This window comes from Pipistrellus kuhlii, unplaced genomic scaffold (assembly GCF_014108245.1).
Source record: "Pipistrellus kuhlii isolate mPipKuh1 unplaced genomic scaffold, mPipKuh1.p scaffold_m20_p_45, whole genome shotgun sequence".
Classification (NCBI taxonomy): domain Eukaryota; kingdom Metazoa; phylum Chordata; class Mammalia; order Chiroptera; family Vespertilionidae; genus Pipistrellus; species Pipistrellus kuhlii.
In genome coordinates this window covers 695,824-708,589 of record NW_023425546.1, presented here as the reverse complement: position 1 = coordinate 708,589, position 12,766 = coordinate 695,824, and the positions used below count along the sequence as shown (strand labels likewise).

General features: G+C 54.6%; 1 protein-coding gene, 1 long non-coding RNA gene and 3 other non-coding genes across 7 annotated transcripts in view; 1 reads left to right on the top strand and 4 right to left on the bottom strand.

Annotated features, from left to right (window-relative positions):
* Positions 1-6,634, top strand: part of LRRC75A (leucine rich repeat containing 75A) — a 49,367-nt gene extending 42,733 nt beyond the window's left edge. The window contains exons 3-4 of one of the 2 annotated variants that reach the window (XM_036412570.2): positions 2,755-2,870; positions 5,246-6,634. In XM_036412570.2, the coding sequence (XP_036268463.1) occupies positions 2,755-2,870; positions 5,246-5,780 (651 nt within the window). In that variant the 3' untranslated portion in view covers positions 5,781-6,634. The remainder of the gene's footprint in view (positions 1-2,754; positions 2,871-5,245) is intronic. The other variant, XM_036412571.2, reaches the window with a different exon arrangement.
* An 875-nt stretch (positions 6,635-7,509) lies between these two features.
* LOC118704677 lies at positions 7,510-9,573 on the bottom strand. 2 transcript variants are annotated; one of them, XR_006739920.1, is made up of 5 exons: positions 8,871-9,573; positions 8,606-8,648; positions 8,188-8,377; positions 7,822-7,893; positions 7,510-7,598 (listed from the first exon to the last, which is right to left on the bottom strand). It is a non-coding gene; the product is annotated as an uncharacterized LOC118704677 (long non-coding RNA). The 2 variants fall into 2 exon arrangements; XR_004983479.2 differs by having other exon boundaries at positions 8,188-8,253; positions 8,871-9,567.
* On the bottom strand, positions 7,664-7,735 carry LOC118704710. The gene has a single exon (XR_004983491.1). It is a non-coding gene; the product is annotated as a small nucleolar RNA SNORD65 (small nucleolar RNA).
* On the bottom strand, positions 8,333-8,400 carry LOC118704713. The gene has a single exon (XR_004983494.1). It is a non-coding gene; the product is annotated as a small nucleolar RNA SNORD49 (small nucleolar RNA).
* LOC118704714 lies at positions 8,731-8,800 on the bottom strand. The gene has a single exon (XR_004983495.1). It is a non-coding gene; the product is annotated as a small nucleolar RNA SNORD49 (small nucleolar RNA).
* Positions 9,574-12,766: the final 3,193 nt, after the last annotated feature.

Here is a 12,766-nt window from a genome sequence, read left to right as displayed (position 1 = left end):
GGAGAACCAGACCAGAGGTTTCCTTTAAACCAGATTCATTCTGTCTCGGGCCTGCCTCCATCTGCTGATTCTTGTACATACGTTCACCGCTTCAGACACTCGGCTCCCCTCTTCCAACTCCTCTGTCTCTGGTCTCCCTCCCTCAGAGTCTTCTCTTGCCTTTTCATCAGCCTTGGCCCTCTGAGCCTGTTTCCTCCTCTGTGAATGGAGATAATGAAGGCATGTGCTACACCAGGGTGTTGTGTCTGTGCACTAATTCAGGTTACAGACAACAGCAGCGTGGGCCAAGGCAGTAGCCATGGAAGTGGCGAGAAATCAGGCTCCAGATTGTCACCTGTCCCACGCCTACAACACCCTCCACACCCCCACGCCCCGACAAGTGTTGTCACTAATCTATTCTTAAAGCCGGCTCAAACCTGAGCCTGGGCAGAAGTACGCTTCCTCCTTCACCCTTCTGAAGTTCTGTTTGTGCCATGTCTGTAATACAGCGCCATATTTTTTAATTTTTGTTAATCCTCACCTGAGGATATTTTTTCCACTGATTTTTAGAGAGAGTAGAAGGGAGGGAGGAGGAAGAGGGAGAGAAACATCCATGTAAGAGACAGACACTCCGATTGGTTGCCTCCTGCACGCGTCCCAACCGGAGCTGGGGATCGAACCTGCACCCATGTCTGTGCCCTTGACAGGGAATCAAACCTGTGACCCTTCAGTCTGAGAGTTGACACTAACGACTGAGCAACCAGCCAGGGTTACAGCCCAGTATTGATTCAGCGAGCATTCCTGGAGAGCATACTGTGTGCCCAGCTATACTCAGAGTACTTCATTCCATCCCCTGTGAGGTTGGTACTGTTATCCCTTTACAAGTGAGGATCAGAGGCATAGAGGTCAAGGTATTTTCCCAAGGTCACATAGGAGATGACAAAGCAAGGATTTGAATCCACAGTTTGGTGCCATGTTCATCCTCTTAATGACTCAATGTGCTGCTCCTCTGTTAGCAGAGTGAGGATGACTTATACTAATAAACGGGTAATATGCCAATTAAAGTGGACGTCTTCCAGACTTCCATCTGCACAAAGCCACAGCGGCTGTGAAGCCGGGCCTCAGGCAGCCGTGAGTCCTGATGGCTTCGAGGCCCAGGGCTCAGGCCTAGCAGCCACCGCAGCCAGCAATGGCAGCAGCAGCAGGTTGATGGGGGTGATGCCTTCTCCTGATCAGCCTAGTCGCCTCCTGAAGAGGGGCCTGAGGGGAGCAGGCCTAAGCCATCAGTAGGACATCCCCTGACTGTGAGAGGGGGCAGGTCTGGCTGAGAGGACTCCCCCCACCCCCCAGCCCAGTGCACAAATTTTCATGCACCAGGCCCCTAGTAATGATAATAAAAGCCAAGCTGGCTTTTACCAAGGGCTCACTCTGCTGGGTGCAATGCTGAGCCCTGGGCCTGGGTTACCAGCTACCCCTCCCCACACCCACATTGCTGTCCCAGGTGGGTCTTATCCCAGCCCTGGCACGCTGGCCCCAGCCTATCTGGTGGGAGCACACACTCAGCCACTCTCCCAGGGCTCTGGCTGTTAGTTGATTTGACTTCCCTTGGGATGGAGTTGGAGTAGCTCTGGAATCTCTCCGCTGCCTTCTTTAATCCATGGTGTTCGTGTGCTAGGGCTGCCGTGAAAAAAACACCACTTACACAACAGGAACTTATTTCTCCCAGTTCTGGAGACCAGAAGTCCAAGTTCAGGGTGTCTTCAGATTCCTTTCCTCTGAGGTCTCTCTCCTTGGCTTGTAGATGGCCATCTTCACAAGGTCTTCCCTCAGTTCAAGTCTGTGTCCTAATCTCTTATGAGGACACCAGCCACTGGGTCAGGGCCCACCCACAAGACCTCATTTCACCTTAATTCCTCTTTAAAGGAGTCACATTCTGAGGTATTAAAGATTGGGGGGCGGGGGAGGCCCAACCAGTGTGGCTCAGTTGGCTGAGCATCATCCTGTGCACCAGGAGGTTGACGGTTCGATTCTCAGTCAGAGCACATGCCTGAGCTGTGGGCTGATCCCCAGGTGGAGGCGTGCAGGAGGCAGCCAATCAGTGATTCTCTCTCATCACTGATGTTCCTATCACTCTCTCCCTCTCCTTTCCTCTCTGAAATGAATAAAAACATTTCTTTTTTTAAAGAGTTTTAGAAGGACACAATTTAGTTCATAACCTCAGGATCTCAAACTCAAACACTGATGAGCCAGACAGGTAACAGATGAATGAACTGGGCTGGGGAAGACATGCTCCTTCCTTCTTTTACTTTCCCACTTTCATCCTGGGTAAGGGACATGGTGACAGTGTCTCACTCTCCTCTGTCCAGTGCAAAGTACAAAGCAAGGACGTTTGCTCATGGCTGCGACCTCAGCTCCGAGGACAAGTGTCTGGCACCAGGTGCTTGGTAAGTATTTGTTGAGCAAGTGAAGGAGCAGAATGGCCCTGAGTGCAGGGGAGTGGCCGGGACCAGAGTCCTGCTAAGGGATCAGCTGGCAAGTCGGCCCCAGTGAGTTGTCGGATCACCTGGCATCCCGACTTTTCTATAAAGCTCCAGTTTTCAATCACAGCAACTAATTCGCGAAAACTGAAACCATCATGCAGGTCGTTTTAGCCACTGCCCTCTCCGAAGGGCACCCACTTCGAGCCAGAGGATCAGCGCCCCAGCTCAGCCTGCAGGACAGGAAGCTGGAGGTAGGGCTGGGCTTTCACACACACACCCTGTGGTTGCTCTGCAGGAAGGCGATGCCCTGGGCGCCATGGAGAAGCTGTGCCGGCAGCTGGCATACCACCTCAGCCCCCACTCCCAGTGGAGGCGGCACCGGGGGCTGGTGAAGAGGAAGCCACAGGCCTGGTGAGTCACCATCTGCCCGCCCCACTGCCCAGGCTCCTTCTCCAAGGGCAGCGCAAGGACAGCCTGTCAGGCTGGGTGTGTGACACAGCACCCTCCCAGGGCGTGGGTGAGGAGAAGAGCGGGAAGGCTGCCTCGAGCGGCAAGCAGGAGAGAGCTCAGTGGTGGGCCTTCCAGGGGGCAGGGCCCTCTGTGGGGTAGGAGCTGGGCATGTGGCTCATTCTAATGGTCGGGTGGGGAGGGGGGGCATGAGTTTCTAATTCCCGGCGCAGTGAACGTGGGCACGATCACTCACTGAACCCCCAGTGCCTCCTGGTTATCCCCCTCGGGAGACCCAGACCCCAAGCACATCCCTGGCTCATGCAGAGGGAGAACCCTCGGGGTGTGGCCCCTGCAGACTGGGGAGAGGAGGGCACACGGACACAGAACCTGTGGCCATGGCAGGAAGTGGATGCAAGGGAGCCCGGAAGGAAGACTTCCTGGGGAGGACGTGGGCGCAGAGCCCCCCGCGTTCCCAAGGCTGCTGTGGGCTCGCCCTGCCAGGCCTGCAGCTGGGGAGGGAGGACTGCCCCTCCCTGAGAAAGGGGCTCCTTTCCCTTCCAGACACCCCCACCCCCAAGCGGGAGGGGCAGGGGGGAGGAGCATGTGGGTCCTGGGAGGCCTTTCCAAGTGGAGGCAGTGAGGCTCCCACTGGCTGGGGGCAGGGGCTGCTGTGCAGACAGCAGGAAGGGAGAACCTGGCACCTGGAATGCCAGGACACTTGGTGAGCTAGCCGTTTAGGTCTGAGGAGCTGGAAACGTGAGCTCTGCCGGAGTCCAGGGGCCTCTTCTGGCTCCCCAACTCACACGCATGCTCAGTCCACTCTTCATTCGGCTTTGCACCTCTAAGGCGCCTCTGGTCACACTGCGTGAGATGCAATCAGGGCCTTACGTGATGGGTCCCCAGCCCTCATCCTCTCCCCTCCCACTCTCCTGCGCCCCTGCCACGCTTTCCTTCTTGCCGGTTCAGACGCACCAAGCTCTCTCCAACCTCGGGGCCTCTGCACTTGCACCTCCTCTGCTGGAACTCTTCCAGCCCTCCCGATGGCCTGCTTGTTCTGCGCTCAGCTCGGAGGTTACCTCCGTGCCTCTCCCCCACCCCGGCTACTCTCTCACCTGACTCTCAGGTTATCTTGTTTGTTGTCCAGCCCCTCTCCAGCGGAATAAAAACAGGAGTCTTATCCATCTTGTTCACATGGCCTTGGTGCCCAGGGCCGTGCCTGGCACCTAAGCTGACCAAGGTAGGAGCTGTTACTGTTGCTATTTGGCCACATCGACCAGCTGATAAGTGGCAGGGCCAGATCCACACCCCAGGCTCAGGCTGTTAACCACCCACTTCCTATTTCCCTGCTGGCATAGGCCTGCTTTATTAATGACATGAATGAGAATTACAGCCAACACTAAATCACCCTAAACCAGGTCGGCAAACTCATTAGTTAACGGAGCCAAATATCAACAGTACAACGACTGAAACTTCTTTTGAGAGCCTAATTTTTTAAACTTAAATTTCTAACATCACTTCTTCAAAATAGACTCTGCTAGGCCATGGTATTTTGTGGAAGAGCCACACTCAAGGGGCCAGAGAGCTGCATGTGCCTCGCGAGTCACCGACCACGGCCCTAAACAATGCCAGCTGTGTTCCCGGCCCTTAGATGTCAGCCTGAGAGCTTCACCTGCAAACGCCCTGCGGCTGGGCCTCTCAGCTCAGGAGGCCCCGAGCACAGAGGATAGGGGTTCGCCTGCTCAGGCTGCTGCTGCTGTGTGCAGACTGTTACCACCGCCCCCTCCCCTCCTGAGACACCTGCAAACGGGGAGCTGTGGCCAGAGCAAGGAGCAGGGGAAGAGCGAGCAATGGCAGAAGACAGGGAGCGGAGAGCACTCGGCCACCAGGGTCAGCAGCTCCCACCGGGCAGGCAGCGTCTGCTGTCTTGTGGGAATCTCCCTAAGGATCGCCATCCGATAGGGAAGATGGCCTTAAAACCGGAGGTGTCAGAGATCAGCTCAGGTGATTAATGTCAGCAGCAAATATATTTATTCATCACCCAAACAAGGCACTTTTTAAATGCTTTGCATTTATTTTCAGATAACAACCCTGTAGCACTCAACTAGCTCATTTTTTCCAGAAAATAACTGAAGAGCAGAAAGGTTGAGGACCTAATGTCAAGGTCACACTCAAACCCAGGCATGTGGCTTGAGTGCACCTTAGTCACTGCAGAAGCATTGAGCTTTCCCTGTGGTCCCTCTGGCCAGCGGGCACTGCCAGGCCCGATGTGGGGTAGTGCCGGGAAACGGGTCTGTTCCCTCCCGTAACCTAACCTGCTTGTCCCTCCTCCTCTTCAGCCTCAAGGCTGTCCTGGCTGGAAGCCCTCTGGACAACACGGTGGACCTGTCGGGCATCCCGCTGACCTCCCGCGACCTGGAGCGGGTGAGCAGCTACCTGCAGCGCTGCGGGGAGCAGGTGGACAGCGTGGAGCTGGGCTTCACGGGCCTCACCGACGACATGGTCCTCCAGCTGCTGCCGGCACTCAGCACGCTGCCCCGCCTCACCACGCTGGCCCTCAACGGCAACCGGCTGACCCGCGCGCTGCTGCGCGACCTCACCGACACCCTCAAGGACCCCAGCAAGTTCCCCAGTGTCACGTGGATTGACCTGGGCAACAACGTGGACATCTTCTCCTTGCCCCAGCCCTTCCTGCTCAGCCTGCGCAAGCGCGCCCCGAAGCAGGGCCACCTCCCCACCATCTTGGAGCTGGGGGAGAGCCCGGGCTGTGTAGAGGCTTGGGATGGAACAGTGGGCCAGGACCCTGCAGGGGACCATGAGGCCCCCCCTAAAGACCTTGAGGACGGGGAACCTGCAGGTCCAGCTCAGACGTGACATGGAAGTGAGGCCTCACCAGGTAGCCCTCGTGGGGTGCGATGGCTGAGGCAGAGTAACCTATCGACAGCCCCGCCTGTGGAAGCCCCCATCAGAGAATCCGGGGAAGGGTGTGCTCCTCACTGTCCACCATACCAATCTCCGTTATCTTTGTTTGGCTCGGAGCAGTCATCCCTGGCTCAAGAGTCCAGCCCTAGGCCTCCCCACATACAGGTTGGCATGCTGGAAGCTTGAGCTGTGAGCGCATGTAGTTGGGGCCTACATCCAACCCAGGACTTTCTGATTTTACATTTGGAAAGTTGTTCAGGGCAGCAAACTCCAGCCAGATGCTGTGTGCTCAAGGCAGGTTGGCATCTTGGCACCCCATCTCCTGAGTGGCCCTTGGGGTAGGGAGATGGGGCTGCTGGCTGCGGGATTCCAGGAGCAGTTGCCCTCCTCGTGAACCCCTGGGTTCCCTTTACCCCATGATTCCAGAGTCCTGGCCAGGGGACCAGCCACCAGCCTTCAATGTAGAACATCCTAAACGTCTGGAGCAGATGGGAACGTCCCCTGTGGACCCCCCCATCCCCCCATCCCAAGACTGTTTAACAGACTTTTCCATGGGTTGTTCCAGTGTTGCTAGTAAGGGCCCATTTCCAGTACCGAGTCTCCCAAAAGCTGTCATGGAAGGTTCTTATCAAACACCCAGGACTAGAATGCAGATCCGGTCCATTATAAGACAGCCATAAGGCAAAGTTTCCATCCATCCTTAACCAAGCTTTTAAAAATCCTTTCTAAATAAAAACAGCAAATCCTAGGAACCAATCCTGAGCCAGAGAAAATCACGTCAGGTGCCTGGTGTTACCTCCTCAGGCCAGCAGGCAAAATGCCAACACAGGCGCGCGCGGGCGGGGGGGGGGGGGGGGGGGGGGGCGCGGGCAGGCACAGCACACTTTAGGGGTTACTAGAGGGCCAGGACTCTGGATGCTTCCGTGCCCTGGGACTTACAGCCTAAGACAAGAACAGCAGACCATAGGTAAGTTGACAAGTGCTGGACTGACTGCTAATATTTCCCAGCAGTGACCAAGTTTAACTTTCTACAAATACACATGTAAGAACCAACACCCAAGACCATCCTTGTTGTCTCTGGTAATTGCATAGATGCTAATTTCAGGAGCAAGCTGCCAACCCTTGCCTAATATAACAATGAGTGAGGGACACAATGGTAACGACACCAAGGTGCTTGTCCTACTAATATAGGGGTGTCGAACTCAATCAGAGAAGGGGCCAAAATCTAAAATCCAGCCTAAATCGCGGGCCGAATGGTTTACTGAACAGTCATAAACTGTCATTGTGATGGAAACGCAGCGGAGTGCAGTGATGACAGCGCGGTGCGGGCCACATCGCAAGGCCTGGCGGGACGGATTTGGCCCGCAGGCCTTGTGTTTGACACGTGTACTAATAGGTGGTCAAAGCCCATTTCTTGGCCCTCATTGGTAAGACTGGCCTGATAATCAGCACAAAGCAAGACTTTTTAAAAAATATATATTTTTATTGACTTGAGAGGAAAGGAGGGAAACATTGATGAGGATCATTGGTTGGCTGCCTCCTGCACACACACCCCCAACTGGGTATCAAGCCTGCAACCTGGCCACATGCCCTTCAGTCTGCAGGCCGATGCTCTACCCATTGCACAGAACCAGCCGAGACAAGGTGAGCCTTCACCAAATGTAGAAGCCTAGGCTTCCGCCTGGAGTCCAAATTGATGACCGACTACTGGTCCTTGGAACTTCAAATTCTGCCTCTGCTGCAGCATGGCTGACCATCTGGAAAAACAGCCTGCAAGGAACTAAGTGTCAGTCACACGTACTACTCCAAAAGCAGTCCCTCACGGAGTAGGATATCTTCAGAAAACCGTAAGTTCACCACCACACAATCTGCCGGTAATTCCAGCTATTTTGGTGATTTCATCATTTGATATCCTTTTCTGCAAGTTAATAAAAAAAGAACTAGCTGCTCATTCATTGACCATGGGGCAATCACTGCCCAGATGGAATCTTACCTCTTCCAGGGTAAGCTGAGCTGCTGCCCACCACCAGCTTTGGCCTGCCCAGGTCATTCCTCAGGACACAGCCTGCGGAAGGAATACCAGTCAGTAGATGCAGTTCTGATCACAAGTCTCAACTACAAACTGAAGTCCAATAAGACCTATTTGGGTTCTTAAACATTACAAACCTAAGGCTATCATCTTTTAGAATGAAAAAAATCACATGTTTTAACAGAAAAGCAATTTCCTCAGGATTATACATCCATAAAGTGAAAAAAAAAAGGACTCCAGGGTATGCTCTGCCCTCTGCTCCACTGCCATATCTGACCTAGTTTTACTTCACTGGACTCAACTACCAGCTAAGCATGCTCACCCACTCACCTCTCCACGACCAGCCAGTGCGACTCACTGCCGTCCTCAGCTCCTCACAGTTCATTCATTTGCAACCTGGGTGAATATAGAAAGCAAGGGTCAGTCCCGACCAACTGACGCCTGGGCACCAGCCACCTGAGCACGTGTTGACTGCAGTCAGCCCGGAATTATCGTCAGTTATCGCTTCTGACGGCACTTCCTATGGGTGATTTCATCAGAGCAGTCAAGCCCCTCACCATCCTAGTACTGCTCCATGTTGACTGAGCCAGGAGACATTTTAATGGGGTTTATACTTATAGCTGCGATTTAAATGGTTCAGTTTAGGGCAAGGATCTCCTAGCCATTGCAATTATGCAATGAGGTAGTGCATAATAAACTTGAAACAAGACACCCAAGTCCCATACTAAGCCCGCTGCCTAGGCCTCACCGCAGGGCGGCGCCGCTCCTCCTGGCCCTCTTCCGTGGGTGTGCTGTCGGAACAGGAAGAGGGACACGCATTTAGGGCGGATTCTGCTCGTTATCACCACTAAGCTATCGAGGTCCAGCGACTGCGGTCAGATGACGTGAAAATCGTCAGTTATCGCATCAGACGGCACTTCCTAATGTCAGTATCATCAGGGCAGTCGACCACGTCCTGAGCCCATTAAACGCCACCCACGTGTAGCGCCCTTGGGTGCAGGGCCCCCGCTTACCGAGTTCTCTCGGGTTCGCTCACTCCCAACGACGAGCCAAGGGGTCCCGGCCTCCGGCGACCTCAGGCTCCGGGGGCGGCGGGCCTGCGGGGCAAGCACGTGCCGCCGCGGCCCTGCTGCGTGCGCCGCCCCGCACGGCGCCCGTCCGAAGCCGCCGGGGCGCCGCCCGCTGCCCTCCAGTTAAGCTCCCCGGAAACATCTCCCAAACCTGACAAAGGCACCAGCTCGCTTGCCCTCGCCACCGGCTCCCGGCGCCAGGGTTTGGGACGCACCAACCCACAGCAGCCGCGGAGAAGAGGCCGCTTCCGCCGCGGCCCGGGCCCTTAAGGAGCTGGGACATTCCACTCCGCACAGAGCGGGGGGACAGCGGCCACACTCGGGGCCCTTCCGCCTGTTCTACAGCCGGCGCGGTCCACCGAGCCACCCCCCGCCCGCGGAGCTGTGGTCCCTTCCGCGGCCCCCCCCGCCCCGCGGAGCTCTGGTCCCTTCCGCGGCCCCCCCCTCCCGCGGAGCTGTGGTCCCTCCCGCGGCCCCCCCTCCCGCGGAGCTGTGGTCCCTCCCGCGGCCCCCCCTCCCGCGGAGCTGTGGTCCCTTCCGCGGCCCCCCCCGCCCGCGGAGCTGTGGTCCCTTCCGCGGCCCCCCCCGCCCGCGGAGCTGTGGTCCCTTCCGCGGACCCCCCGCCGGCGGAGCTGTGGTCCCTTCCGCGGCCGCGGAATTCTGGGTCCGAGGCGCGCGCGGTCCGGGCCTGCGCGGGGGCGGGGCGGCGCGCCGGGGGCGGGGCGGGGCGGGGCGGGGCGGGGCGGGGCGGGGCGGGGCGGGCGGGGCGGGGCGGGGCGGGCGGGGGGCGCGCAGGGTGGGGAAGGCGGCGCAGGGCGCTAGGACGGCGCGCGGGGCGCCGGGGAGGCGCTGAGGGTTGGAGTTGGGGTTTGGGGGGCGCCGGGGGCGCCTTGAGGTCCCGCCCGGCCCCGGCCCCGGCCCCGCAGCGTGACTCTGAGCAAAGTGCTCCTCTGTGAGGTTCCTCGCTGGTCGGGACGGTGGAGAAACCGGGCCACACCGGGCTGTTCTGACGTTCACAGGAGATGCCGCACCCGAACCGGCAGAGCCGTGGCCGGGCGCGGCCACCGTCGCCAAAGTAGTTGGTCCCGATTCTGAGAAACGTCGCCAGTGGCGCTCTCCCCGCAGCCGATCCAAAGCCTCCGCAGCGCGCTCGTCAGCATGACCTCCGAGGGGCGCCTGCCTCCCCGCCCCTCACTGGTCCCGGCCATGGAAACCCGCCTGTCCGCAGTGGACACACTCAGGGCTGCCTTCCACTTAAAAAAAAAATGCAGCCGGGACGGTTTGGCTCAATGGATAGAGCGTCGGCTTGGGGACTGAAGGACCTCGGGTTCGATTCCGGTCAAGGGCATGTTCCTTAGTTGCGGGCATATCCCCAGTAGAGGTGTGCAAGAGGCAGCTGATCGATGACTCTCATCGATGTTTCTAACTCTCTATCTCTCTCCCTTCCTCTCTGTAAAAAATCAATAAAGTATATTTTTTTTAATTTTTTAAAAATTAAAAAATATGCAATCGTGTATACACATTATATAATACCCATTACCCCAAGGGAGAGCACTTCATTCATTTTTATTTTTAAAAATCTATTTGGGTAAATAAAGATAAAAATTATGAACAACAAATACGTAACTATCAACAAGTGAATCTAAAAACCAAGGAAACTAAAAAAAAAAAAAATCTGAGGAACAATATTAACTGGTGAATATAATAGAATCAGAGGTATGGAAGGGAAGTGAACTGTTTATTCTTGGGGAAAAGGGGAGAGGGGGATGTGGGAAGAGACTGAACATAAACTGTGCACCTATGGATGAGGACAATGGGGGGTGGGGAAAGGGCAGAGGGTGGGGTGAGAAGGGGGGGAAAGGAACATTTGTAATAATATGAATAAAAATTTATTTTTAAAAAAATAGTAAAAAATAAAAAATCTATTTGGTATTGATTTCAGAGAGGAAGAAAGAGGGAGAGAGATGCTGCCTCCTGCATGCTCCCTACTGGGGATTGAGCCCTTGACCTGCTGGTTCCTACGTCGATGCCTAACCATTGAGCCACGCCAGTCACTGAAGAGAAATTCATTTTGACGAGTAAATTGGAAAGGCTATATAAGGTGTTCCAAAACAATGTATACACACTTCAACAGATAGTAGCTCAATTTTAAAAATGAAATTATTTTAATAAGCACTGCCTTTATAATTAATTATTTAGAGCGTGTGTATACATTTTGGGGGGACATCACAATTTTTATACATTTGTGTATATAAATGTGTATACATTTTAGGGGGGACACCCTATATAGTGAGATGACAACTCTTGAGCTGGTCTTAGAAATAAGTGTAGTATCTTATTGGAGGGAGGGGATTTCTTTTTATTTTAAATTAACTCTTCATTGTTGAAAGTATTATACATGTCCCCTTTATTCCCCATTGCTCTTCTAGCCCCCTCCCATACCAGGCCTTCACCACTTAATGTCTGTGTCCATATGTGCAAACAAATTCTTTGATTGATCTCTTCCCACCTACCTACCTCTACCTCCTTCTGAGATTCCACAGTCTTTTCCATGCATCCGTGTCTCTGGATCGATTTTGTTCATCAGTTTTTTTGTTCATTAGATTCCACATGTGAGTGAGATCATGTGATTCAGAGGGAGGGAATTTCTGATGGGGAACTCAGAAGTTAAAAAACTAGCTTCAGATGTATAGTTAGTAGGCTTGGTGACGGCACATAGAAAGCTGTTGCTCCAGAGACTGCAGTGTATGGCTGGCTGCCCTGGCTTCACGACACCCGCACGCACTGCCACCTTTGCACCCAGGAGGACTGCAAGGCGGTGCCTGAGCCTTGTGCTCCTGGGAAGGATGTCCACCGCCCAGGGCACAGACAATCACTGGTCAGGCCTGGCCTGCATGGCTCAGTGGTTGAGCATCGACCTCTGAATCAGGTGGTCAAGCCACATGCCCGGGATTACAGGCTCTATCCCAGTAGAGGGCGTGCAGGAAGCAGCCAATCAACGATTTTCATCACTAATGTTCCTATCTCCCTTTCCCTTCCTCTCTAAAATCAATAAAAATATACTTTTAAAAAAAACAACACAGAGGTGGGCTGGGAAGGGTCAATTGGGGGGGAAAGGAGACATATGTAATACTTTCAACAATAAAGAAAAAGAAAGAAGGAAAGAGAGAGAGAGAAAAGAAAGAACAGAATCATCTGTCAGCAGGTGAAGGGATGCTGGGAAAATCCCTGGACTGCAGCTTTTATCTGATTAACCTTTTCCCCTGAATTTTAAACCCCTCACCTGTTTTCTCCTGAATTCCAAACCCTTTACCTACACTTTTCTTCTCCTTATAAAAAGGGCCGGCTTAATATGAGATGTAAGGGATTTTTTAGGGTACATAACCCACCATCTTCTCGGATCACAAACATAAAGGTGCAATCCTTATCTCCGCTTATTGGTTCTGATGATGACAGGCAGCATGAACACCTGCTTTTCCAGTTTCATTTCCAGAGAGAGCCAAGCCAAGGGATCAGACACACATGAGGCCCTCACCTGAGGAAGAATGTGGAAAGTACTAAGGAGAACCTGGGGCAGCAGGGGTGGCAGAGACGCCTGGAACTGCTTGGGCCAAACCGCGGCGTGCTGGGGACGCCAGCCAGGGTGCCTGGGCGCAGGGGCCTTCGGAGCACAGGGCATCACGTTCCTCTGTGTCTCAGGACGGCCCCTGCCTGCTCTGCAGAGAACGACTTGCTGGGTATCAACTGAGCAGGAAGCCCAGCGGGGAGAGAAAGCAGCACTCCAGAGTCTAAGCCTTGGCCCTCACGGGCTTTGAGGACAGCGTGGCGGGGGCTTGGAG